This window comes from Trichoderma virens, assembly GCF_000170995.1.
Source record: "Trichoderma virens Gv29-8 chromosome Unknown TRIVIscaffold_74, whole genome shotgun sequence".
Taxonomy (NCBI): Eukaryota; Fungi; Ascomycota; class Sordariomycetes; order Hypocreales; family Hypocreaceae; genus Trichoderma; species Trichoderma virens.
Genome location: NW_014013675.1, coordinates 147,305 through 171,896, shown reverse-complemented (window position 1 = coordinate 171,896; position 24,592 = coordinate 147,305). Strand labels below are relative to the sequence as shown.

The 24,592-nt window shown below is 51.7% G+C and overlaps 7 protein-coding genes across 7 annotated transcripts; 4 read left to right on the top strand and 3 right to left on the bottom strand.

Annotated features, from left to right (window-relative positions):
* Nucleotides 1-751: 751 nt before the first annotated feature.
* On the top strand, nt 752-1,279 carry TRIVIDRAFT_51849 (uncharacterized protein; the record flags this gene model as incomplete). Its single annotated transcript, XM_014099893.1, has 2 exons — nt 752-846; nt 907-1,279. The coding sequence occupies 2 exons, from the start codon at nt 752-754 to the stop codon at nt 1,277-1,279; spliced, it is 468 nt and encodes a 155-aa protein (XP_013955368.1).
* Nucleotides 1,280-1,901: 622 nt separating this feature from the next.
* On the bottom strand, nt 1,902-3,254 carry TRIVIDRAFT_3116 (uncharacterized protein; the record flags this gene model as incomplete). Its single annotated transcript, XM_014099850.1, has 1 exon — nt 1,902-3,254. A coding segment is annotated over one exon (1,353 nt), but the record flags the coding sequence as incomplete, so codon positions are not given.
* A 3,038-nt stretch (nt 3,255-6,292) lies between these two features.
* TRIVIDRAFT_230947 (uncharacterized protein) lies at nt 6,293-9,193 on the top strand (the record flags this gene model as incomplete). Its single annotated transcript, XM_014099892.1, has 3 exons — nt 6,293-6,449; nt 6,522-6,878; nt 6,934-9,193. The coding sequence occupies 3 exons, from the start codon at nt 6,327-6,329 to the stop codon at nt 9,088-9,090; spliced, it is 2,637 nt and encodes an 878-aa protein (XP_013955367.1).
* Nucleotides 9,194-10,243: 1,050 nt separating this feature from the next.
* On the top strand, nt 10,244-13,993 carry TRIVIDRAFT_83649 (uncharacterized protein; the record flags this gene model as incomplete). The annotated part of the gene is made up of 2 exons (XM_014099891.1): nt 10,244-12,011; nt 12,071-13,993. The coding sequence occupies 2 exons, from the start codon at nt 10,244-10,246 to the stop codon at nt 13,810-13,812; spliced, it is 3,510 nt and encodes a 1,169-aa protein (XP_013955366.1).
* On the bottom strand, nt 13,988-15,135 carry TRIVIDRAFT_51742 (uncharacterized protein; the record flags this gene model as incomplete). The annotated part of the gene is made up of 6 exons (XM_014099890.1): nt 13,988-14,134; nt 14,221-14,386; nt 14,436-14,559; nt 14,645-14,795; nt 14,943-14,977; nt 15,063-15,135. 6 exons carry the CDS (start codon nt 15,133-15,135, stop codon nt 13,988-13,990), a joined length of 696 nt encoding a protein of 231 aa, XP_013955365.1.
* Nucleotides 15,136-16,854: 1,719 nt separating this feature from the next.
* On the bottom strand, nt 16,855-17,381 carry TRIVIDRAFT_202205 (uncharacterized protein; the record flags this gene model as incomplete). Its single annotated transcript, XM_014099889.1, has 2 exons — nt 16,855-16,921; nt 17,002-17,381. The coding sequence occupies 2 exons, from the start codon at nt 17,379-17,381 to the stop codon at nt 16,855-16,857; spliced, it is 447 nt and encodes a 148-aa protein (XP_013955364.1).
* Nucleotides 17,382-22,325: 4,944 nt separating this feature from the next.
* On the top strand, nt 22,326-24,141 carry TRIVIDRAFT_78372 (uncharacterized protein; the record flags this gene model as incomplete). The annotated part of the gene is made up of 5 exons (XM_014099888.1): nt 22,326-22,546; nt 22,609-23,248; nt 23,351-23,722; nt 23,784-23,890; nt 23,958-24,141. 5 exons carry the CDS (start codon nt 22,374-22,376, stop codon nt 24,055-24,057), a joined length of 1,392 nt encoding a protein of 463 aa, XP_013955363.1.
* Between the last annotated feature and the right edge of the window lie 451 nt (nt 24,142-24,592).

The following is a 24,592-nucleotide window of genomic DNA, read 5'->3' as shown; positions in this document are numbered from 1 at the left end:
ATGGCTTGAATGTGCCGCCATAAGAATTGTATTAGTTCATACATGAGATTTAGCGAGGGGTTATTTAGGAAGTTGAGAATTGAGACTTTTGGTTCAAAGTAACAATGCCTCTCATCTATCATATCTGTGATATCGATGCTCTGTCTTCAATTGCCAGGAACGGGAATCGAGCGAATGATTGTACATGCTCAAGCCCCACTGCATAACGCCTGTAGAGCAGTCATCCAGTAACGTTAACTTGACTATTTTGTAGACTACAGGCACCCGGTAAGATGACAACTGCCATTTCGTATCTCCACTGGCGCATTTCGTAAGCATTTGTCAAAAACTTGAAGCGTCTCTCAGAGTTGCAAAGACATGTTGCTCAACTTCTTCAAGACAGCAAAAATGACGCAACCTAAAACTGGTATGCAATCACCTTGTTTAAGCTTTCCATTGCTTTCAGCTTCCCTGCTTACGCCACGGTGCTTGAGACTTTTGTGCGGATCCCGCGGAAATGGCGCAGTCTCCATAAGTGCCGACAGCCAGGCCGACCGTCTTGCCGCTGCGATGCCGCCCGCTAAGGATGAAAGTAATTATCTATGATGTAACTCGGGATGAAATGAATTGTAAAAATGAAAAGGGACAAGTTGAATTGTATATAAAGAGAGGAAAAGAACGGAATAGCTTTGACATTGACAATCACCTCTACGACCAACTTCCAATAAGCCACACACCCTTTTCCTGCGTTTCCAATCTTACAATCATCACAATGGCTGCACAAGAGGGACGAGCTCCATATCCGCCATTCACACTGGAGACAGCTCAAATCAAAGTCAAAGCCGCTCAAGATGCCTGGAACACCAGGTTCGTATATCCCACATCGTCCTCTCCTTCTAATCGCAATTACTTACCAGAAACCTGCAGAAACCCAGATGCCGTGAAAATGGCATACACACCGGATTCAATCTGGCGCAATCGCAGCACGTTTCTACAAGGCCGCGACGAAATTAAGGAATTCCTCACCGATAAATGGAGCAAGGAGGACGGCTACCGACTCCGAAAGGAGCTTTTTGCCTTTACAGACAACAAGATTGCGGTGCAGTTCTGGTACGAGTGGCATGATGAGGCAGGCCAGTGGTGGCGCACCTATGGGCTTGAGGACTGGACTTTTGCCGAGAATGGGTTGATGAGGAAGCGTCAGATGAGCGGAAATGACGTGAAGATTAGCGACGCGGAGAGATGGTTCAAGGATGGCGTTGATGTGAATACCGTGGATATTTCTGAGAAGCACTGGTAAGGGCAATAGTCATGGGATCTATTTATTTGTACTAGAGTTAAGGCTGTCTCGATACATCCATTCGAGCGCAGGTTGTATTGTAGTTTCCTTTGCGACTCAAGACGTGCAAGAACAGGCAACGTCAAAAGTGTGAGACACAGTCTATCGCCCTACGTAAAAGCTCTATGCCCGTAGAGGCTATCTTCAAGTAGCTTATGGAGCAAATGGTAAATATATAATAACAGTTTTAGGGTAGTAGAATTGGGTAGATGTATTTAGAAGAGGGTGTATTTGTTACAGCTGGCAATCTTATATTCAAGCTACGCGAATACTCTGGGGAGTCGTTCACATCAATTGCTTCTAGTCGAAAGTCCCAGTAGTGGCAAAATACACACTGGTATGGTGCATTTGATCAGAAAAATACAGAGACAACTTGTATTGTAATATATTGAGATACTACGGAGTGTGACTAACTCGGGTTATCTAAATGTTGCTGGTAGACCAGTTGCCAAAGAGAGAAATCCGTCAATAGCTCCCTCCTCAGAAACAGATATTGAATGACGGCAGTATAGTCATCAAACACTTTGTAATCGAGATAATCCATTTTCACATTGAGCTCATCGCCCGCGGAATCCGCCACCTCCCGCCAGCGAGAAACCACCGATTTGCTAAGTTTTCCATGCCATGTGCTCAGCAGCCGCACCTTTCGTATGTGCTGCCCCTTTTGACATTCATAGTATCTGAATATGCACGAACTGTGCATACCGCAGTTCCATAGCTCCATACACCGAAGCTTTGGCATGTTGAGCGCCGCCGAGGCTGCAACTTGGATCAAGTCATTGTAGTGCGTAGGGTTGAGTAGCCCGGAAGAAAGACATATGCGTTCCATCTTACTCCATGTCATGCTGGGCGCGAGCCTTGGGTTTTTGACTGGCCAAAATGCGTAGAAGACATCTTTGGCGTCCACGTTAACGGCAGCAAACATTTCACTGAGATTCAGGCTTGCATCTGCAAAACTGCGACCCAAGGTTACGTCTGGTTTTTTAATTCCTGGACCGTGGATTACGCCGCTGAAGCTCTCAAATATAGATATTGACCTCAAACATTTATGGCGTCGTACGACGTTTTGCAATAGATGAGTATGCTGCGTGTCCCTTATTTCCGGGCCTGAGAATCTCCGTGTATTGATTCCCCGCCATGGCTCATACACAAGCTTCTCAAGCTGGGGCAAACTCTTAATAATAGGTTCCAAGGCCTTTGGTATGGAAAAATGGCGGTAGAATTGGCGAGCAATGTGCAACTTGTTGACAACTTTGACTTTGGGCAAGCTCCCCAGACTCCGTGCCCGAGATGCGCGGAAATCGAAGCGTAAGCCCCTCGGATGCCCAAAGACTCTGAGTTTGGCTTCATCTCTGGGTGGGTAGATCTGCCGCCCTCGTCTCCAGCCGTGAGAGTCCTCATTCCTGAGGATCTGGTTTCGTTTCATAGGCGCAAGGCCCCAGAATCCAGTGTAACCGATTCGTTTCTTAAGTTCCTGGCAATAGTGGAGAGCATCGCTTGGAGAATGGGCGCTGAGCTGCAATGTTATTCCATCAGATCCACTGTCGCCTCCCTTTACCCATGAAGATAATATGGAAAACAGGCTCCAAACGGCATTCGTGAAGAGAATCTCGTTTATTCTCACTTCCCTGAGGGATTCTTGCTGTCCGCAGCTATTGCAATCGTATTTAGGGAGCTCCAAGCGAAGCCAGATGAATTTCACGCTCCTTCTACGATGGCCTTGCAGGATTTTATCAAAATCTGCGAGATCTGACTGATGCAATGTAAAGATATTGAATTGGAAAGGCTCAAGGAAAAACTGCCATTCTCGACAGACAGTGACATAGCCAGACCGTTTGCGTTTTCGCTGTTGAGAGTCTCCTTCCGCTTGCTCATGAGATAATAGATATAGCTCTTCTAAGATCATTCTTCGTAGTTCTGGTGGCAGGCGTAGCCATAATGGGCGTGGAGTCGGCGTTTGGTCAGACATGGTGGCGATTCTGTGAGAAAAACGTCGCATGATGAATCAAGAAGCAGAAGCAGAAGCAGAAGCAGACCGCCAGAGCCATTAGAGGACAGATATTGTAGCGAAGAGGTATTGCGCCCCTTAAAATAAAGTATCAAAAAAGATATAAAGAAGCCAAGGCGCAGAATGAATCACGGGGTGAAAGCCTCAGGAGATTGGCTTTCATTGAAAGTTCGGTGGCTGCTGGCGACTTTGGGCCTTGCTTGATGGCCTTTGCCATTACCCTGGAATTGGGAATCCATTTCCATGTCACCAGGTCGAATCAGCTCGACGGGCGAAGTATATAGAACAGCCGTATACGGATGGATCTTGCAATTATGATGTTATATGTACTTCGATATGTGGGAGAATGAAGCGTTATCTTGTATCTCTCTTGTTCCTGAAAAGAGGCTTTTCAGAAAACTTTCTTTCGGCCGGGATCGAATACAATAACGACGCGCTATGACGATTGCAAGCTTTTCATAAACATAAGGCGGCATAATTGATCCATACCAAAGCAAAGTTTTGTTCCTGTGAAATGGCGTTTGATGAGCCAAGAAAGCATCCGACTATCGCCATCATCCACGGCAGAAGCATGGAATCTTTGTCGCTCCTCTTGGCACGCCAAAGGCCCACCGCGTCGAAATTGCCTGGTGGATTGATTCAAGCCTAGCAGGGGACTTTTTTCGAGTGCCGAATCTGGGGTAGCGTCACGGCGATGGACTTGTCCAGATATTGGTCAATGCCTGTGCCTGTGCTGAAATTGCTCCGGTTCCAGGACACAGGCTATTTATTATGTCTTCCGGTGCATCTTGGGCATATCCTCGGGCTCCCAATGAGAGCATCTGATTGATGTCCGGCGGCCTTGGCCAAGTTTCTCAGCAAGGATGGTTCAAGACGGGGGAGCCTTGGCCTGAGTTGATTATGCGATTGCCATTGGCGGGCGTCCATGGGATCGCTGCACTTTGCCGATCGTCATGCCGTCCTTTCTGTCTCTGTGCTCGACAGTGTACTCCGAGAAGCCATTCATATTCACTCTCGCGATGATAATTCACCTAGTACACCAAGGAGCATCTCGGGGCATAGTCGGAATTATACTTGCTTCATTAGCACATGCAATTTCTACTGTAGACGAAGCGATTAGTTTCCATGGCTCCGATTTCAGGACCGCCCCATAATATTAAGACAGCACTATCTTGGCGTGCGGCAAGGTTAAAAAAGGTCCTGCTGATGCCAGCCACAATTAGCACCGACTGGGAAGTCTGTTTTCCTACCTTACCGAACGAGCCAAGAGCAGATACAAAAGTCCGCAATAGTCCTCGACTAGCCACAACTGAGAGGCTTGATAAGGGAACTTTGTCCTGGCAGGGATTGAGGATTGTGTGCGAAGCCAACTCATATCTTCGCCAAGCCGGCGGGGGAGGATTTTCTGGTTAGACGCTGCACTGTTGGAAGAGCTGTTGCATGCTTTCATTCGTCTCTACTGCGTAGCTGTAATCCAGATACTCATTAGGCTGTTGGCTCAATGATCGCGACGTCTATTCGCAGATACCCCTATCTCAGGGCCTGGACTATTCTTCGGCACTCCTTCCCCATGATGATTTGAGAACCAGTTGCCAGAAGCAGGTACCACACCGTTCGAAATATTGGTCTGTTCTCGCGTTGCCTTCGCTGGCGAGATTTTGCGTAGGTTACAGGGGCGGTGGTGCAACGAAGACGATAGATGCTCCGTACCGAGGGCGGAGCCGTTCTTGTCGGCAATAATAGCTAATAATCAAGCTTACCTCGAGCTTGACCTGCATATCAGCCGACAGCCTCTCCCAAGTAGCGGAGCCCTGTGCCGTAGGCCGCTGCAATACACTGCTCTGCGGGTTCTTGCATCAATCGCTCGCTCTCTTGTGATACTGGTAGCCGCATTAAACATACCTACATAGGTAAACATATCCATCTATTGATGCCGTGTTACTCGACCGAGGCCTGCCGAAAATCCTCCATGGATTCCATCCCCCACTTGTTAATATGCCTCACGGAGCCTGCCGACGGCTAGATGCTACCTAGGCGGCCGGGCTTTTGATTTGACATATTCTCTGCCGTGTAGAGCAAGGGCGCGGTGGAGAGCCGATGTTGCTGTTTGTTATACTATCGGGATGCACGCGAAGGAACATTGCTTCCGTAGATCGCGCACAAGTAAAGGCACTCGTCTGCTGCCTCCTGATAACGCTGTACGCTTGTGACCCGTAGCACTACTTCCGAGTGTTACTGGTGCTATGTAGAACTTTCGTAGACTGCTTTGATAAAGAGGTGTAGTTCTAGTACGGGCAATACGCGATAGTCGGGCATCTCATTGCAGACGTTCCGCATCGGCCGGTGCCGTTTGGTTCCGCCTCCCATCGCTGTGGCTCAAGCCTTGACATGAGGCTGGTCGCCACGGCCGACTGTCCCAAAGAGGTAGGTGAAAATGGTAGTGGCGATTGAGATCTAAGGTCTGCCGTTCCTGTGTGGGAAGTTGACCCCGCATATAACCTCATCGCGTGCTTCAATTTCTGACCTCGGAGCTGCCCAGACAAGAGAGTGATCTTGGCGGCTGCAAGTCGTACAAAAATACTACCGCTATCATGAGGCTAGCATGGGGGAAGGCGGCCGTGAACCCCTGACGCCACAGCGGCAGGGGACCTGTGAACGTTCAGGTCCCCCGATCGGTGTCATTGTCTTGCGCGCTGCATGAGAGCGCGTCCTGGATGGCGTTCTAAGTCGTCGTGGCGACGAAGACCCCGTCCCCAGAGCCCTAAGAGGGTGTTTCTGATTCAAGCCATGCTTGGCAGCTCGAGCTGCAGGGTCCGCGGCCTGGCCTCGAGGGAGGGAGTACTTATACTGGGAGACATCCCGTCGCCCTGGATAACGGTTTGAAGAGACAGAGAGCAACGTTCTGGTTCTGGCGCACTCTGCCATTTTCTCTCCTCTTCGTTTTGCAAGCATTGCGCCACTATAAAGCCTTTCCATAGTCAAACAATTGGAAAGCCCAAGATGGTGCGCTCAGCTCTGTTTGTGTCGCTGCTGGCGACCATATCCGGAGTCATTGCCCGTGGCTCCGGCCACCCGTCAAAAGTCGTCCCTGGCGCGTACATCTTCGAGTTTGAGAATGATCAGGTGAGTCTCGCTCAGCCGTTGGCACTGGGCATCTTGCCTACCGCGGTGGCAATGCTGACGGGACTCCAATAGGACACGGCCGATTTCTATAAGCAGCTCAATGGCGAGGGTTCGACCCGCATGAAGTTCAACTACAAGCTGTTCAAGGGTGTCTCAGTCCAACTCAAGGATCTCTCCAACCATGAGGACAAAGCCCAGAAGATGGCCCAACTGCCTGCGGTCAAGAACATGTGGCCCGTCACTCTCATCCAGGCCCCCAATCCAAAGGTCGAGTGGGTTGCGAGCAGCAGTTCTCCAGCCCTCCAGGCCAGAGACGTCAGCCCGACTGATCCGAGCAACTTTCCCCCCCAGCAAATGACCCAAATCGACAAGCTGCGGGCCAAGGGATTCACAGGCAAGGGCGTCAAGCTTGCGGTCATCGACACAGGCGTAAGTAGAAGGAAATTGCCCCTCCTCGTTAAGACGTTGACTTACCAGGTGTCAGATTGACTACACTCACCCTGCTCTTGGCGGCTGCTTTGGCGCAGGCTGTCTGGTATCCTTCGGTACTGACCTGGTCGGTGACAACTACAGCGGTTTCAACACTCCTGTGCCTGACAATGATCCAATGGACTGCGCCGGTCATGGCTCTCACGTCGCTGGTATCATTGCGGCCCAGAAGAACCCCTATGGCTTCACCGGTGGCGCTCCTGATGTCACTCTCGGTGCCTACCGAGTCTTTGGCTGTGCAGGACAGGCTGGTAACGATGTCTTGATTGCTGCATACAACAAGGCCTTTGAAGATGGTGCTCAAATCATCACTGCCTCCATTGGCGGTCCCTCTGGTTGGGCGGAGGAGCCTTGGGCTGTTGCTGTCAGCCGTATCGTTGATGCCGGTGTTCCTTGCACTGTCTCTGCTGGTAACGATGGTGATCACGGTCTTTTCTACGCCAGCACGGCGGCCAACGGAAAGAAGGTTCTCGCTGTTGCTTCTGTTGACAACGCGAACATCCCAACCGTCTTCTCTCTCTCTAGCTACAAGGTTGACAACGGCGATGCTCAGCAGTTCGGCTATGTCTCTTCCGCCAAAGCCTGGAAGGGAGTGAACAAGCCCATCTACGCCGTGACACTCGACACCACCATTCCCAACGATGCCTGCGATCCTCTCCCTGATAGCACTCCTGACCTCTCCAACTATATCGTCCTTGTCCGTCGCGGTACCTGCACCTTTGTCCAGAAGGCTCAGAACGTCGCTGCAAAGGGCGCCAAGTATCTCCTCTATTACAACACCGCTGCTGGTGCCCTGGCTGTTGATGTTAGCACTGTGACGCAAATCACCGCCGCCGGAATGGTTCAAGACTCGACTGGTGCGGCTTGGATTGCTGCCCTCAAGGATGGAAAGACGGTTACCTTGTCCATGGTTAACTCGGATGAAGCGACAAAGCAGATCCAATTTGCCGACAACAAGGTCACTGGCGGTGCTCTCAGCACGTACACTTCCTGGGGCCCTACCTGGGAGGTAGACGTCAAGCCTCAAATCAGCTCTCCTGGCGGCAACATTCTGTCCACCTACCCCGTCGCTAAGGGAGGATATGCCACCCTTTCCGGCACATCAATGGCTTGCCCATTGACTGCTGCTGCTGTTGCTCTGGTTGGTCAAGCTCGCAAGACATTCGACCCTGTCCTGCTTGAGAATCTGCTGGCCACGACTGCCAACCCCCAGCTTTTCAACGATGGCGCCCAATTCTACAACTTCCTCGCTCCCGTCGCTCAGCAGGGTGGTGGTCTCATCCAGGCCTATGATGCCGCCTTTGCTACCACTCTTCTGTCTCCATCCAGCTTGTCGTTCAACGACACTGACCACTTCGTCCGCAAGAGGCAAATCACTCTCAAGAACACCAGCAAGCAGAGGGTCACCTACAAGCTCAACCACGTCCCCACCAACACATTCTACACTCTGACAGGCGACAGCCCCTACCCAGCTCCCTTCCCCAACGACGCCATTGCGGCTCACGCCACCGTCAGACTTGGTCTGGAGCAAGTGACTCTCCCTGCTGGAAGGTCCATCACCATTGATGTCCTTCCTACCCCTCCTCGAGGCGTTGACGCAAAGCGCCTTGGCCTGTGGTCTGGCTACATCACAGTCAACGGTACAGACGGCAGCGCCCTCTCTGTCCCATACCAAGGTCTCACCGGTTCCCTTCACAAGCAGAAGGTCCTCTACCCGGCAGACTCATGGATCAGCAAGTCCACCGATGAGAATCTGAACCCTGTCGACAACGGCACTGTTTTCACTATCCCCGCCCCAGGCAACGCTCAGTCCACCGACGTGCTCCCCTCCCTTGTCGTCAGCCCAGCTTTCGGCTCCCGGCTCGTTCGCGTTGATCTTGTGCTCTTGTCAGCTCCTCCTAAGAACACCAAGGTCAAGACAACCAAGTTCCTTGATACCACGTCCATTGGCCAGCCCGCTGGATCGCCTCTTCTCTGGGCGAGCCGTGGCGCAACTCCTCTTTCATGGAGCGGCGAGCTGACTGACAACAAGTTTGCTCCTCCCGGAACCTACAAGGCCGTCTTCCATGCTCTGCGCATTTTCGGCAACGAGAAGAAGAAGGAGGATTGGGATGTAAGCGAGTCCCCTGCGTTTACCATCAAGTATGCGTAGGTGGGTGAATAAAGCGAGGGGGGATGATGTGATTGCATGATCAGGTACTTATGGGATAGGAATAGCGAAACGAAAATAGTATATGGTATTCTTTTTTCTTGACATTTTACACATGGCCTGCACAATGATCAAGTAATCCGTGACTGTTGCAACATCAAATATCGTAGAATGTAGTCTACTCTGCCAATCTGTATAGAAGGTAGCAGGATGAGAGTCATGTGAAGAATCATGTGAGCACATCACGTGCTCCCGCTCGCCACCATTCCAAGCATTCCAGCATCTCCAAATCTCCAGCCCACGCCAACTCCAAGAACCAGCCCCAGTCTCATTTGGCCCTCCAATCAGCACCAAGCGTCGCCACCAACGACACCAGGCAGCAGGATTCTTGCTCGATGGGATTCGCCGGTTCTCGTTCGGGTTACCTGGAACCCCCACCTCTCAGCGCTGCGGGGACGTGAGCGAGTCCATGGAGAGCCGACAAGGGCGACGTGATAGGATGGATTGCCAATCAACCAATGTCCGTGCCTGTCTGTGCCACCGCAAGGCAGCGAGTTTCGAGTCGATAACGAACGTTGCTTGGGGGATCGCGCATTAGCCCGTCCAATCCGTTCTGAGGTGTCTTGTCTGGCTTGTTTGACTTGGACCTGTCTCGAGGCCAACGACAGCAGAATTCGCTTGCCTGATCCGACTCCTCGAGGCCGCACTGGCGCATTCCTTTCTGAGGAGTTGCTGCCACTTTTTTGTGCTCACTGCCGTACAGTAGCACTGGATTTGTCCCTTGAGGATCCTTGAGGGTGCATTGAGAGGCGCCTGCATAAGGTCCAACTGACCCCCGTTGCCCGATTGACGAATTGCTCGTCACAGCCGCTCTTGGACATTTGTGACGCTGCTTAGCGCTGCGATGCATCGCGCTTGAATCAAACGTCGCAGACTCTTATCCGCCCTGCAGCTGCAGCGTCAAGGTCAGGCGAGATTCCGGCTTAGATCCGCTTTGAGTATCCCTGATCCAACCGGGTGCCGTCCCAGCGCCTGATAGCAAGCGCTCGACTTTATCAAACGGGGTCCCCTTCAGGCAACAGCAAATCTCCAATATATAGGCAGCGATAGGGGGGGAGCAGCATCCAGCCTTTCCCCATTTCTCGCTCAGCCAAAGATGGAACGACTTCTGCCAATGGGCGGCTTTCAGCTGCCCTTTCAGCGTCGCTTGAGCCGTCTTTACAATGACACCAAAAAATCTAGCGATTTTGTCAAAGAGCCTGCCCAGCATGAAGATGATCCCGAGATCAAAGCGCTCTATCGCAAACTACGCATCCAAAAGGATCGCTTTGTCAGCTGGGGACTGGAGTGGTCCGATCCCAACCAGTCTGCCGAAATCGATGAGTCTCTCTCCAAGGCCGGCCTGAGTGAGGTCGTTGGTAGTATCATGTCCACTATCAAGGATATCCTTGCGGAAGCTGAACCTCTATGGCTAAGCTATAAGCGAGTTGTTGAGGGGGTTCGCCCATCGCCAGATCGAAAAGCACCGTTGGTCCAATGGGACAAGGGTCGATTCGAGGATCTTATTCGGGACCTCACTGCTTCCATTGATACCCTCTACGACCTGTCGAGAATGCGCTCTTCTGATGCCGCGAATCACCTGGTGACTAAGTCACCCTTCAAGTCGGCCGCCGCTGAGGGCGACTTTAGACCATTCGAGTCAACACGGATGCAGACTCCCCAGCAAATCGACCCTAGGAGTTTGACACACCTACAACCTATGCAAGATGGACTCAGCACGATATCTGCGTCTTGCCGAAACGTTGTCTACATGAGCAAGACAGCCTACTCCGAGCTTACAACCCATGGTGCTACCCGACAACCATGGGCCCCTCTTCTGCTCGAGTATGCCAACTTTGACCCCATCTATTCAACTACGGGTATTATGCCCCCAATGGCTCGCTTCGAAAAGCTATCGGCCGGTCTTCAGAAAGATCCTCAGAGGGCCCCTGGTTCTTGGACTGGTCTACCTCGTCTACTCGGCTACTTTGAAGACCTAGAAAACTCTCGGCTTGGCCTGGTATATCTCTTTCCCCCTTCGTTCAACACTCTCGCTTCCAGCAAAGTGAGTCAAAACCCTCAGTATAGCTTGCCCACTCTGAGTGATCTCCTTGCTCGCGGCGGCTCAGAACCACCACTGGAAGCAAAATTTCGATTTGCGTATAACCTCACAAATACGGTATTCGACCTGCATGCTAGAGGAATAACTCACGGCAACCTATCCGATGCCAACATTTCATTCAGCAGAGCTACTGCAGCTGGCCCTGGCGATGAGAAAGGCCATGTGGATATTCGTCGGCCAGTGCTATCATCGTTTGACGTCTTTACTGAAGAGTTTTCACCCGAAACCTCGATATGGCGGCATCCTCTGGACCCTCGAGCTGCACGGGCGTCACCTCTTCCACAATCTACTGATGAGAGAGTCCTGGAAGTCTATTCCTTGGCGATGATACTGCTATCTATTGGATTGTGGACGAAGCTGGAAGATCTTGCGCCCAGTGCAGCGCCCACGACTGTCCCTGAATCTGCTCTAGACACGTTGGCTATCAGATGCGGTACGTTGTACATGAAGGCCGTCCAAGCCTGTTGGAAGGTAGTCGATGAGGAGCTCTCCGGCGTGGCTAAAGGGGAGTCATTGCTTTCGGCCGTTCAAATGCGCGTCACTCGATTCCTGGAAGCCTGCTGCATTCTAGATGGTGTCAGCGGATTCGAGGAAAGGTTAGGTCAGGAGCCATCTCCCGTGGAAGCCCCCCAATTAGCTATTGCCGGACCATCGAAAGACGTCAAAGACAAAAAGTCAATTGCAGAGCCTGTGACCCCTGCCAAGAAGCCGCTTCCGCAGCCGGCACCAACTTATACCAAAGATCAAAGCATAGAGACAAATGGTACGTTATCATTACTCTCCCCTTATATCAAGGGGGTAAAACATCTAACAGAAGAACAGAGCCCGAAACAAAGGAAGCCAAGCCTGAGACCAAAGTTCGACTATACCCCCATGTACCCTTGCCTCCTGATGTGGTGGAGAAATGGAACTCCATTCTCATGCCACAGATCAATACTGCTCTAAAGTCATTCTATCGCAAACACCCGGAGTCGGTCGAGATATCTCTCGAGTCTGTTGGCCCAAGCCCTCACCAGACCAGACCTACAGTTTTGGTAGTCTGCACATCGGTCGGCAAAGTCCGTGCCATCCTGAACAAGAAGCTTAGTGAACTCTTTGACGACACTACAGGCTTTGGCCTCAAGGTTTGCCGTGGCAGCGTCATCCGATCACGGAGACAAGCGGGCGCAATCATGAGATCCATGGCACGGGGAAGCAGGTCCGGTGGGAATCATGATGGTGATGATGACCATGCCGAAGCTGTGAACCCTGAGTATCAAGAGAGGCCAAATAACGGTGCAAGTATTGGAGCTTGGATTGGAGATCGCCACTTGCCGCCTGTGAGCTTTGGCGGCCTCGTCATCGTCGATGACAAGATATATGGAATGACTGTCCATCACATGCTCGATGATCCGGATCGAGACTTTGGTCTTCCTGATACCATGCGCAGCAGCGCCATTCCCGGCCGGGAGTGGCTTCCTGAGTCGACCTTTGGAAGCTTTGACAGCGAAGACTTCTCCTACGAGCTATCCGACACAGAATCAGAGCCGTATTCTGAGACGGACCTCACTAGCGACTATGAAGATGATGAAGACGAGGAAGACGAAGAGTACAATGAGCCTGGTGATATACCCGGCATAGAGCCTGGATGTGGCGATGGCTACATCGTCACTCAGCCTGCCCTGGATGACGTCGAAGAAGGATTTTACCCTTATGCTGAGACTGAAGATGAAGATCATCTTGACACATACAGCCTGGGCGAAGTGTATGCTTCGAGTGGTATCCGCCGCAAGCAAGCCAACGGTTTGGTGCACGAGGTTGACTGGGCCCTCTTTGAATTTGCCGACGGGCGCCTGCCAGACGACAATTATATTCCCAAGGTTTCTGATGATGCAAACCGAAGATCGCGTACGCTGGGCAAGAAAATGCTCCGGCCGACAACGGTCGCACCATGGTCTTCTCTTCCAGGTCTTGAGGTTCAGTGTGTCGCACGAACGAGTGGCACGCAAACCGGACAGATTCTGCCAGCCCTGACGAGCGTCAAGATTTATGGACGCCAGTCACCAAGTCATACGTACCAAATTGCCAGCACGCCGTCTCCGGCATCAGGCCCTTCTTCAAAACCCTCAATTCCTCTGGGCATACCGGGAGACAGTGGCGCCTGGATTGTCGATCGGCATCACGGGCAGCTCTGCGGACACGTGCTAGCCTGGAGTCAGCGTAAGCATGTGGCCTATATCTGCCCGATGGATGTTTTGCTCCTTGACATTGCGCAAACTCTGGAAGCAACAGAGGTGCGACTACCGGGTGGCGAGCCTGTTGTAATGCTCCACGACCCCGAAGAGCTTGACCACACGCGTCGATTAGCAGAGGACCATGAGGATGCTCTGGGGGAGGAGGAGGAAGAGGAGGAGGAATATGACATGCCTCCAGCTCTGGTGGGCCAGCCATCGAGCCCAAAGAGAATCGCGACGCCAGTTACCTCATCAAGCCCGATTATACTGGAGGTTTCTGAGCTGCCGGGGATCACGAGGCAGATGGACAGTATGAAGATTGGCAATCGAAGGGTTGATGTCAACGTGTAGAAAGGCGTTGGATAGATTAGGCTTGGATTTCGTTACAATTTTTTGGTAATGCTGTAGTCTTTGTATACCCTACTTTTGAAGGAGCAATCAGCTATGGAAATGGTATTCATTTTGTATTTCTCTTCTTTATTTTTACTGGCCGCTTCAGATGATGGCTGTAGCAATGAAATCGATTTTACATAAAGTCTTCTTCCCAGTCCTCCGCCCGGTCTTGGTTACTCGACGCAGCCATGTTCTCGTCGGTAAACAAGTCGTCATACGCGTGATCCTTTTGCCATTTCTTTTCCTTCCACTCCTGTGCCTGTCGCTGCTCTTCTTTTTTCTGTCAAGTTCGAAAGTTAGTCACATCATGATCCAATCCAATGGTGGTAAACACAGTTGCCCTGTTCGAGGCAGTGTGTAGCGTACCTTGATCTGCTGGGCAGCCTGTTCTCTCTTACGCAGCTCCTTGAGCATGTCGTCCCTCTCGGCCTTGAGATCGGGCTTCTTTTCGACTTTTGTCTTGTTGAGGCGGTTGACGATGGGGTTTTCGCGATGGGGGACGAGGACGCGCTTGACCTGTGTTGTTTGATTGCTCGCGGTTAGACGTGTACTTATTCTTGGGGAGGAGTGGTCTGTGGAACTGGGGGGGGAGAGGGCTTGCTTTTCGTTGGTCGTGGAAGCTGACTTGGCCGACGTCCATGCTGCCGTCTTTCTTGAGGTTTGACCAGGGGGTGTAGATGACGGTGATGTTGTCCTTTTTATTGCCTTTGTGAAGACGGTTAGCATCATCATCATCATCATTATAGTCTTGATGTTGTCGATGAAGTAGATGGGATTTGAAAAGACAAACCTTCTATTGAGTTTGCCTTTGTGAGCTGTGCCAAGTCCATGACCAGCTCCTCGGGCAGGTTGTCCCATGTCTGGCCCGGCTGCATGCGCAGGTAGATGTGGGCGCTGGAGAGCTTGTCGACGTGAAACTGGGAGCCGTAATGTGAGCATTTCTCATTGCTTTTCCTTCAACTGGGTAAGAAAATGAAGATGGGATTATTTCATCATACCCTGGAGAGAGAGAGAGAGAGAGAGCAGAGAGTGTCAGCTACCAATAAGTGAGAGAGAAGGGAAGGGGGGGGCACAGCCTCCTACCAGACATCTTCCTCCCAGCCAAACTTGATGAGATCCTCGTCTAAGAAAAAGCAACGAAAGCAAAGAGCCGAAGCGTCAGGGGTTCACAGCTCATCCATTCAGCGAGGCCCAGAGCGGAAACTCACTCTCAAACTTGTCCTTGCCCACGTAGATGAAGCCCGCGGGCTCCACGACATTGGACGTGAAGTAATACACCATCTTTTTTCCCTCTTTTCCCGCGTCTCCTGATCTATCTTGCGTCTTGTGTCTTGTGTCTTGTGTCTCTCCCGCAGATCCTGATCCTTCTTTCGACGCCGCTAACCTGCTCTCATCCAAAAGCTTGTTTTCCCTTACTTATTTCCAACTCAAAAGGCAAAAGAAAGGCTGCCGGTGGGGGCCACCCAACTTGTGAGACACGTGACTCCACCTTTTATCTCGGGCTTTGCGGCATACAGTACGAATACTGCGAGGAATTAGCACTGTATGTTGCGTCCGCGATGGCCTCTTACACGCACTCCCTCTGCTATACATCAGCTCTTTGGTGAAACTCCACGACTTTTTCATCCGACGGCATAAACTAAAGACAAAACTAACCCTGTCAATGCGGGAAACGCAATCTCGTCTTATCCAGCACCTGAACACCCATGAACATCTCACAACTCACAAAAAACAACCAAAAAAAAAGAGGCCAGCAAATAAAATGACACCCCCTCCCCCCTCCCATCCCTCTCTCCACCGATGGTTACACAGCATTCAAAGCCACCCATACAGGACCAAATATTTGCATAAAACCCATCCATTTGACAAGACAAAATTGCACAAAATCCGCTTACGCATCCTGTATTCCAACCAACCACAGCCCATCCCGATAGATTTCGGACGTCCCCCTCCTTGTCACTGACGCTTTGGCTCTTGTGGCTTTCTCCAAATCTCGAGAATAAACACACATCTCTTTCAGCTTCATCTAAGACAAGACCACCCTCTTCCTCCTTTTTTTTCTTGTCCCCCCTCTATCTCTGTCTCCGCCTCGCTCTCTCTGTCTGTCTGTCTCGCAGTTGCGATCTCGACCCTCCCCTCCCCCCCTTTGACATCCCACTGAGGACAGTCTTTTCTGCTTGTCTCAGTCTTGCTGGCCCCCAAACTCATCACTTCAAGCGAGTCCAATAAACATCCTGACAGTGTATCTCTCGAATCTTCCCAAGAGACATTTTCAAGCGTACAAAGCCTCTCCAGCCCCTCCAGCCCGCCAGCAAACACGGCGACTTTGCTTGCAGGCTGCCAATCCTGCTACAAAATCTGCTTAGCTCACTTTACAAGGCGCGTACGAGTGAAACATGGTTTTTCTTTTTCCAAAAAATTTTCACGGCATGCCTGGCCTCGGCTATTTCCCCGGTTTCAATTTGCAGGGTCTAGGTGGACGAGTAAGAGTTGCCTGGAAGGCGGTACGGATCTCACCTCCGGTGGCTGCATCTTGGTTGCACGGGAACTCGTCAATCTGAGCCGTGTCTGATGGTGTGGACAAGGTCCATGCCCATGGTCATGGCTCTGCTCTGATCCATATGATCGATCAAGAGCCAAAGCTGAGGCGTCCATTGTAGCCTGTTACAGTAAGTTTCCGAGCAAGGGAGACACACCCTGCCTTGTAGCAATCACATGGCTGGCTTGCTACAGTAGCATCACGGCAGCGGACTTTGTAGCAGTGTAAAACCCAGTTATCTATCTAAACTATCTAATCCAGGCCATATTTTCCGATGGACCCCCTGCTGAAGAGGTATAACCAACCACTCTTCTATGCATTACCATGCTGTTATTACCATGCTGTTATTACCATGCTGTTATTACTCTAGAGCCCACACTCCACTGATAGAGGCAAAAGGCTCTCTCGGGTATTATCTAAAGCCGCTATGCTATGGATGTAAACCAAACATTCCCTTGGTGCTAAACAGCACCTCCCAAGCAGTTCCAGCGTCGGGCTTCCAGCTGAGTACCTCCGACAGAAGCAGTGCTAAGAAGAAATAATTAGTACATCTCATGAATAGAGGAAAGTCTGCAGTGATAGATGAACCTACCTGATACTGGACCTACGAGGATCTAGGCATCTTAGGCACTTCAGGCACCACTATAATTGGGCCCAGCTTGGTACCTCCCTGGTGAATTGCACCACTTCCCTGGTGCTCGTATACATCTATGTGAATGTAATAAACGCCGGGGATTGAGATCTTTAGATTGGCAAAGGTGTATTCCAGGGTAGCAGGTTCTCCCTCGCCAACAACCTTGTCAACACACGACTCAGTATATATCCCCGCAATGCCTTTTGCTTCACCTCCACTAGTGTTGAAAAGCGCCGCCTGTGCGAAGTGGAGGTTACCCGAATTCGGGGCAAGATGCTCGACTATAATGGCCGGGGTCAGGTATTCGCCAGCCTCGGCCCCAGTAGGGCGCTGGGTGATCTCAACCTTAAACATTGTTGCTGAGAGGGTTTATAAGATAAAGACTTGGTAGATGGATGGAAAAAAGAGCAAGATCGTCGAGAAGTGAGCAGAAGTAGATCTCAGTTGTTGGAGAGGATGAATTTTTCGACGAGATGAGCGAGAAAAGGGCCTCATTATATATTCGTAGACTGACACGGAAAGACAGTTTGTGTTCATCTCATTCACCGCAGTGGCTTGTACAATTTGTACAAATCTGATTCAGAGACGGCATGCGCTAGCCTCTGCCGGCGACAGAAAGCCCAACCTTCATCGCAGTGAGGAAAAAGGAAGATGAGGGCATCTCACAGACACATGTAATACACGGGTCTCTTCCCCGAGTACAAGTGACATAAAGTTCTTGTTGAGGCCGGGGTCTGGGTGAAAGCAATCCGTGTACGATAGCCTCTGTCAAAGACGACAAGGGTAGATCTGGATGTCGGCTTGCGAGCCCGGAAGGCGCTAATCTCCCAGATTAACGAATCGGATGTAGCGAGAGAGAGTGGCTGCTCTTGACAAGCACATCGTGAAAGGTGTCAGCAGATATGTCAAGTACACCCGATGAGAGAGTGACAGGCGTCAAAGGTAGTGGTGGTAGTGGCTGTGCTTCTCCACACGATCTTTCTCCAAGCGACCATCAGACCCCCTTACACCAGAGCTTGCTCTCGGGTTGGTCGTTCGTCCACCTATTTCTTCCCCCCACGTTTGGTCTCGTCCCTGCTCTCCAGCTTTGCTTCCAGGGGTCGCAAAGTGGTATTCATGATTTCCTCTTCCAGTCCCCCAAAAGCTGAAAAGTTGGCTAAATCTCCGCGAGCCATTGCGGTGCAGACACTTACTCGGTTCGAGAGATGACCTGTGCCTGATGAGGCTGAAAGGGCTAGCATAGTTCCCGGTTCTCGGCGTAGAGGAGGGGGGGTGCAAAGCTGCTTGTCAAGCTTGGACGCCGAGATGGCTATCTTGTAATGTCTGTCTGTCTTAGATGGGGAGACTTTGCCTAAGAGTATACTGACACCCCTGTGGTAGATCGGTTATGGCAGAGCCCAGAGAGGCGGCCGGCTTCAGCCCTCAGTCCCGGGGTGTGGACAAGGGCCGTGCATGCAGCATCTTGGACTAAGACGTAGCCCGTCTGCCACACCCCCTCGCTCGTTCCTACAGGCTTGCACTGGCAGATGTGCGGCTAAATATATTGGGTCAGAGAAGTGATGGGAAGAGAATACTTATTGTTTGCGCTGGCGGCCATTGACCTGTGCCCTCAGTCTTCCTCCCGGTCGGGTTGGGGTATTCTTGTACGCGAGGTAGTACGTCCACCGCAACCATAGAATGAAGGGGGGGGGGGGGGGGGGGGGAAGCTCCGGAGTGTAGTAATCGGAGGCGGCATGTAGCAAAAGACTGTCCCTGGCGGGTGTCGGAGCCTGATGGCATCACGGTCTCGTATGCCACTGCCTATTGTTGGACAAGCATCGTGGGTATCTTTCAGAGGGTGATGGTCTAGAAGTCACCTAAAGGTCAGTATTGTCCTCTGTATTTATGACTGAAGTCGCCTTTCACCTCTTTGCGTGGTACTTTGCGTGTGGAAGCCGGGTGCTTCCGTGTGTGAGGTTGGGAGGCTTGGGAGCATCTGGTTGCCTCTTGTTCACTCTTTGCGAGCATTGTAGGGGCCTGGACCGACGAGCCCAAGACAGTTCGCCTCATTTTCGAGAGGATCGGCTTGGGAATCTCTTGAGAGGGAATTGGGGGGGCTTTGGGCAATTAGTAGTCCGTAAGAGATAGATGTCTCAAAGCCATGTCTTGCTGGGCGGATAAGAAAGGAAATCCAGCCGTGTCTATTCTCGAGATGATTGGTTACCGGCGAGATCGACATTGAAAATCACTTATATAGGTTTATGCATCAAGTCCCGACAAAACGTGGCAATGTGCCGTGAGACACTGTCTTGTGTGCCAACCATGATGGCTTCTGGCCTCTCAATTGGCGGGTTGCTGGGCAATCTAGATCCGCTCATCTCCTCCTGGCATTGTATGAGTACAAACTGACCCGCTGGTGGATGGAAGGGTGGAGATGTGGCCTGGCCAGATGAGCCCTCACAGGTATCGGCGGTTGTCCCCCCCCCTTTCCCCGAGAGCCATGGCAAGTGTCCAGCACAAACATCTTTGATGCTCTTTAGAACTTAGAGTATAAGATCTTGGGGCTTCTCTTCCTCGTCCATTCTCTCTCTTTCTCTCTTGTGATCTCTCTTGCCCTTACTAAAAGTTGTTTCTTACGGATGGGAGGAGGTGCTCCGGAGAAGCAGGGGGGTTGTGTAACATGTGGCGTAATTTAATAGATCAGGTGTCCATCCGTTGCAAGGGTACGGAGTACCAGATCGGCTGGCACTATTTCTCGGTATCCAATACAACTACGGAGCACGGGCTGCTGCGATGTCAGCAGTCGGCCGACGAACGACGGCTCGTGGGGCAAAGACATTGAGCAATAGACGGAGCGTTCACAGTCTCGTGTCGTCCCTTAAACAAAGCCACGTTTTGAAAGATGAGCGTGGCCGGCAGATGGCAGAACCAGATCTCCCATCTTTGATCTCAGCTAAGCTTGGCTGATCTGTCTGGGCAGCCCATTTTGCCGTGGCCCTGCACTAATTTCCACGTACCGGGTATGGCTGCGCGATCGGCCCAGGGAACTTGGTGTATGGACGGGACGGCGAGGTGTGGCAGATGTCATCCTGATGCTATTTCTGTCTTGTCACATGGAGGCTTTTTGCTTTTCTGGGTGTTTGATTAGACGCAGTGTCGTGTGATGAGCCAGGGCATCCCGTCTTTCGTCTGAGCGAGAGATTTCCTTCTGTCCACGGAACTGAGAGTCCAGGCATGCCCCAACAAGTACGAGTGCGAGTGTGCTAATCAAGAACGCCGAGACATGACATGGGCTATTGAAACATTATGACGCGCGTGGCTCTCCTTATCCTGAGCGATTTCCAGGCAGCATGGTGTTGCGCGGACAATGGTTTGCGATCAGGTGGCCGGCCGTGGCGTTTAGGGAAGCCATGGTGAGCACAGTAGGAGTCAGTGTTTTTGGATAGTAGATTTGACGCTATTGATGTTTGTCTCTCATTCTCTCGAGACGCGATCCGCTCTGCTTGCACATGCCCCATACGAGACTATAGATCTCCGCGGACGAGGCAGCTTGGACTTGGCACACGAAGTAGAACCGAAGCGATCTCGACCGTCTTCCGCAACATAAGGTCGGAGATAAAAGAGCGGAGCTTGGCATGATGAGGCAGGTCTCAAACATTTGATCATTTGACTGGCGGTGGGAGTGAGACTCTCATGGGCATGAATGAAAAACAGGAGAGACTCGTCAAGGGCGGCTCTGTCACACGAGGAAGAGGCGGGAACTAGATACGATGCGGCGCCATTCGAAAAACATGACTGAACTGAGCCTGCGAGCTGCGAGATGACATTATGGGCCTGTCGTTATGTAGGGAGACGTGATGCTGGCGATGCAGCTGAGTAATATCTCCCATCCAGCTCGGGGACCATTTCGACAGGGCTCCACGCACCCGGTATCTGGAAAGTAAGTACACAGTTGGTGATGTTCAGTGCGAGTAGCGTGTCGTTGAAAAGATGACCAATGAAGCAATTCGGAGGAGGAATTTTGCATTGAAATGAAGCGTTGTCGCATTGCTCTGGTAGGTGAAGTGAGGTAGGAGAGAGCGAGACGTAGTCCTCGTTGCTTACTCATACGAGTACGTGTCGTGGGAGAAGGTACGTGCCGTCTTACTCATGCAGTGCGCGAGCCTGATTGGCTGCGGGGATCGCACGATTGAAGCTTCATGCAAGGGAGGACGGGACATTTACAAGTGACATGAATGTATACAGGTACAAGAGTTTCGACTCGCACGCCCCCAGATCCCGCTGAATCACATTCATTCACGGGCGGCTTGTGACAACAACGCCCTGTCTCAGTGGTGCAGCCCAAGTATCCGGTACTTGGGAGCTGTCTGTGCGCCTCCCCTGTAATATTGACATACATGGATCTGCCTTGGCCGTCGGATCTTTGCATCTTTGATGCGCTAATGTGAGGTCATGTAGTTTATAGTACACTCTACTTCCGTAGGATGAGAATGATATCTGATAGAGATATGCCACCATCAATCCTGCGTGTCTCAGCAAGGCTTGTTGAGTTGAGAGTTGAAGCTCAAGTCTCAGTTGGAGACCTACAGTACCTATGGCGATGTGATAGCGTAATGCGAGATGAGCCGCTGGCAGCCGCTGTGGAGACGCCCAGCTCCAGCGGGTGGGGTTGCCTTAACTTGGGTCTACAGTAGTTCGCGGCACACTTTTTACAGCGCTGCCACAGGGCTCTTACAAGCTGTTACAGGGCTCTTGGTTGATGAGTTGTTCCTAGCTGGGGATGAATCTGGTGCTGGTGTGTGTCTGTGTAGGTAGTTGCTATACCTAGACAACCGTTTTGATCAACAAAACACAAACCCCTTCATCTGATTTTTGGTAAATGAAACCGGCCATTTTGTGCCATGCGCAGCAAAGCACCTATCAAAGCTGCAAGTCAATCTTTATCTGCGCCACAGCCGCTGCAGCTCCACGAGCTATTACGGAACCTGATGCGTCTTCGGCAAAAACGGAGCCCACGGCCGAGATGCAAAAAAAGTACCCCGACATCGACGGCCTCATGATGGAACTTTTTGGAACCCCGTCTGGAGAAGAGAGAAATCCATGGACCTGTAAAGCAGACGCTGCATGCTCCAGACACCCACTCTGGCCTTGTCCGCCTGCTCCATGTCCGGTTTCGCAGCGTTGCGACCTCTCCATCGGCCAACTTTGCTATCATTGCTAGTACAGGTACCCAAACAGCCCCGCGCCAGCGCTGTACGTGTAATCCCCCACCATAAACATCATCGCCAAATCCGTTCTCTGCCGTCTTTTGCTCCTCTCCACGCTTATCGCTGCTTCTCCCACTCGTCGCATCGATACCAAGCAAAGATGGTTGCCGAAGACTTCGAAGCCGTGCTCAAGGGCAAGTACCCGGGCAAGGCGCACGCCAGCCGCGTCGTCGAGCTGATCCGCAAGAAGGACCCCAAGGCCAATGGCGTTCTCTATCTCGAGGGCCGCATGACCAAGTTGCTCGAGGACAATGACTCTCCTGAGCCGTTCCGGTACGACAGAAATGCCTTCGATGCCGTTGAATGTATCTGCTAACCTGGGCCTGGTGCTGTAGCCAGCGTCGCTTCTTCTACTATCTCACCGGCTGCAACCTGCCCGACTGCTACTTCACCTACGACATCCAATCCGCCAAGTCGACGCTCTTCATCCCCCCGATCGATCCTCATGATGTCGTTTGGTCTGGCTTGCCGACCACCATCGACGAGGCCCTCAAGCTGTACGACGTCGACGAGGTCAAGTTCACCACCGAAGTCAACGCCACGCTGGCTCACGTCTCCAGCACCAACTCCAACTCTACAATCTACGCCATCAACGGCCAAGTCTCAGATCACATCACCTTCATTGGGTTTGATAACAAGGACTTCGCCCTCCTCAAGGAAGCCATCGAGGTCTCTCGAGTCGTCAAGGATGAGTTCGAGGTCGCCATGCTCCGCAAGGCTAACCACATCTCCAGCTTGGCGCACAAGGCCGTCGTCGAGAAGGCAAAGAAGGCGTCCAACGAGAGGGAGCTCGAGGCTGTCTTCTTGGAGCGATGTGTTGCCAACGGCGCCAAGAACCAGTCCTACACTCCTATTGTTGCCGGCGGCACTGCTGCGGCGACTCTTCACTACATCACCAACGATGCTCCGTTGGCAGGAAAGCAGAACCTGTTGATTGATGCTGGTGCCGAGTGGGACAATTATTGCGCCGATATCGTAAGTGATGCCCTACTTCTTTTTTTTTTCTGTCTCTGCCGACTAGAAAATCATGAAGCAAACTGAGCTTTGATGTGACTGCGACTGACCCTGCCACCAAAGACGAGAACCTTCCCCCTCAATGGCAAATTCACCAAAGAGGGTCGCGAGATTTACGACATCGCCTACAAGATGCAACAGGAGACCATGGCGATCCTCAAAGCCGGTGTCTACTGGGAAGATGCCCACATCTTGGCCCACAAGGTCGCCATCGACGGCTTGTTGGCACTTGGCATCCTCAAGGGCGACAAGGACGAGATCTTCAAGGCCAGAACCAGCCAGGCCTTCTTCCCCCACGGCCTGGGACATTACCTGGGCATGGACACCCATGACACTGGCGGTAACCACAACCGCCAGGACCCCGATGTCATCTTCCAGAACCTGCGCCTGCGCGGCCAACTCCCCGTCGGCGGTGTTGTTACGGTTGAGCCCGGTGTAAGTAGTTCCATGCTATTTTTTTTCTTCTTCGGTGTACTTGAATCTCACACGGTCGCAGGTCTACTTTTGCAAGTTCATCATCGACCCCTACTTGGAAAGCCCTGAGCACAGCAAATACATTGACGCAGACGTGCTCGCCAAATACTGGGACGTGGGCGGTGTTCGGTAAGCCAGGGATCTCTTTCCATCCACTGTGATTCATCCCAAGACTAGCATACTAACCCGGCTACAGTATCGAGGACAATGTTCTTATCACCGAGACGGGCTACGAAAACCTCACCACCGCAATCAAGGAGCCGGCCCAGTTGGAGGCCCTCATGGCGGCTAACTAGAGGACGCAAGCAAGCCATTTCCATAGCGTCAAATGTAAAAAAGACAAAGACCAAAAAAATTGAAAGAAATGACCAAATGATGATATCAATCTCGCTCTGTGCACACTAATGTATACGAAATTGGTCCAAGCCAAGCTGAGGTGCGAATCTGGTTACGCGTACCAATACGAGGCCTCCATCCACGGCCTTGTCCACGACACTGTGCAAACTTGTCGCGCCCCGGTCCAGAACCCCAACTATGTATTAAGCCGGACAAATCCCACCGAGTCCGGACAAACGCCCCCCTTGACGACCCATTTCCCGGGAGAGCCATTATGTACCAACTGGACTGACCCGGTCTCTCGGGAACCGATGCCCAACGCCGAAATAAGACATGATGCATCACCCACCGCACCGGGTTTTATAATTGCCAGGGATAATTGATCAATGCTATTGTTTATTGCCCCTATCTAAGGTTATCATGGCATCTCCTGGCATGGGATACGCGCGTAAGCCCGTCCCCGTACGGCGGCGGCCCGTCCCAGCGCCTGGATAT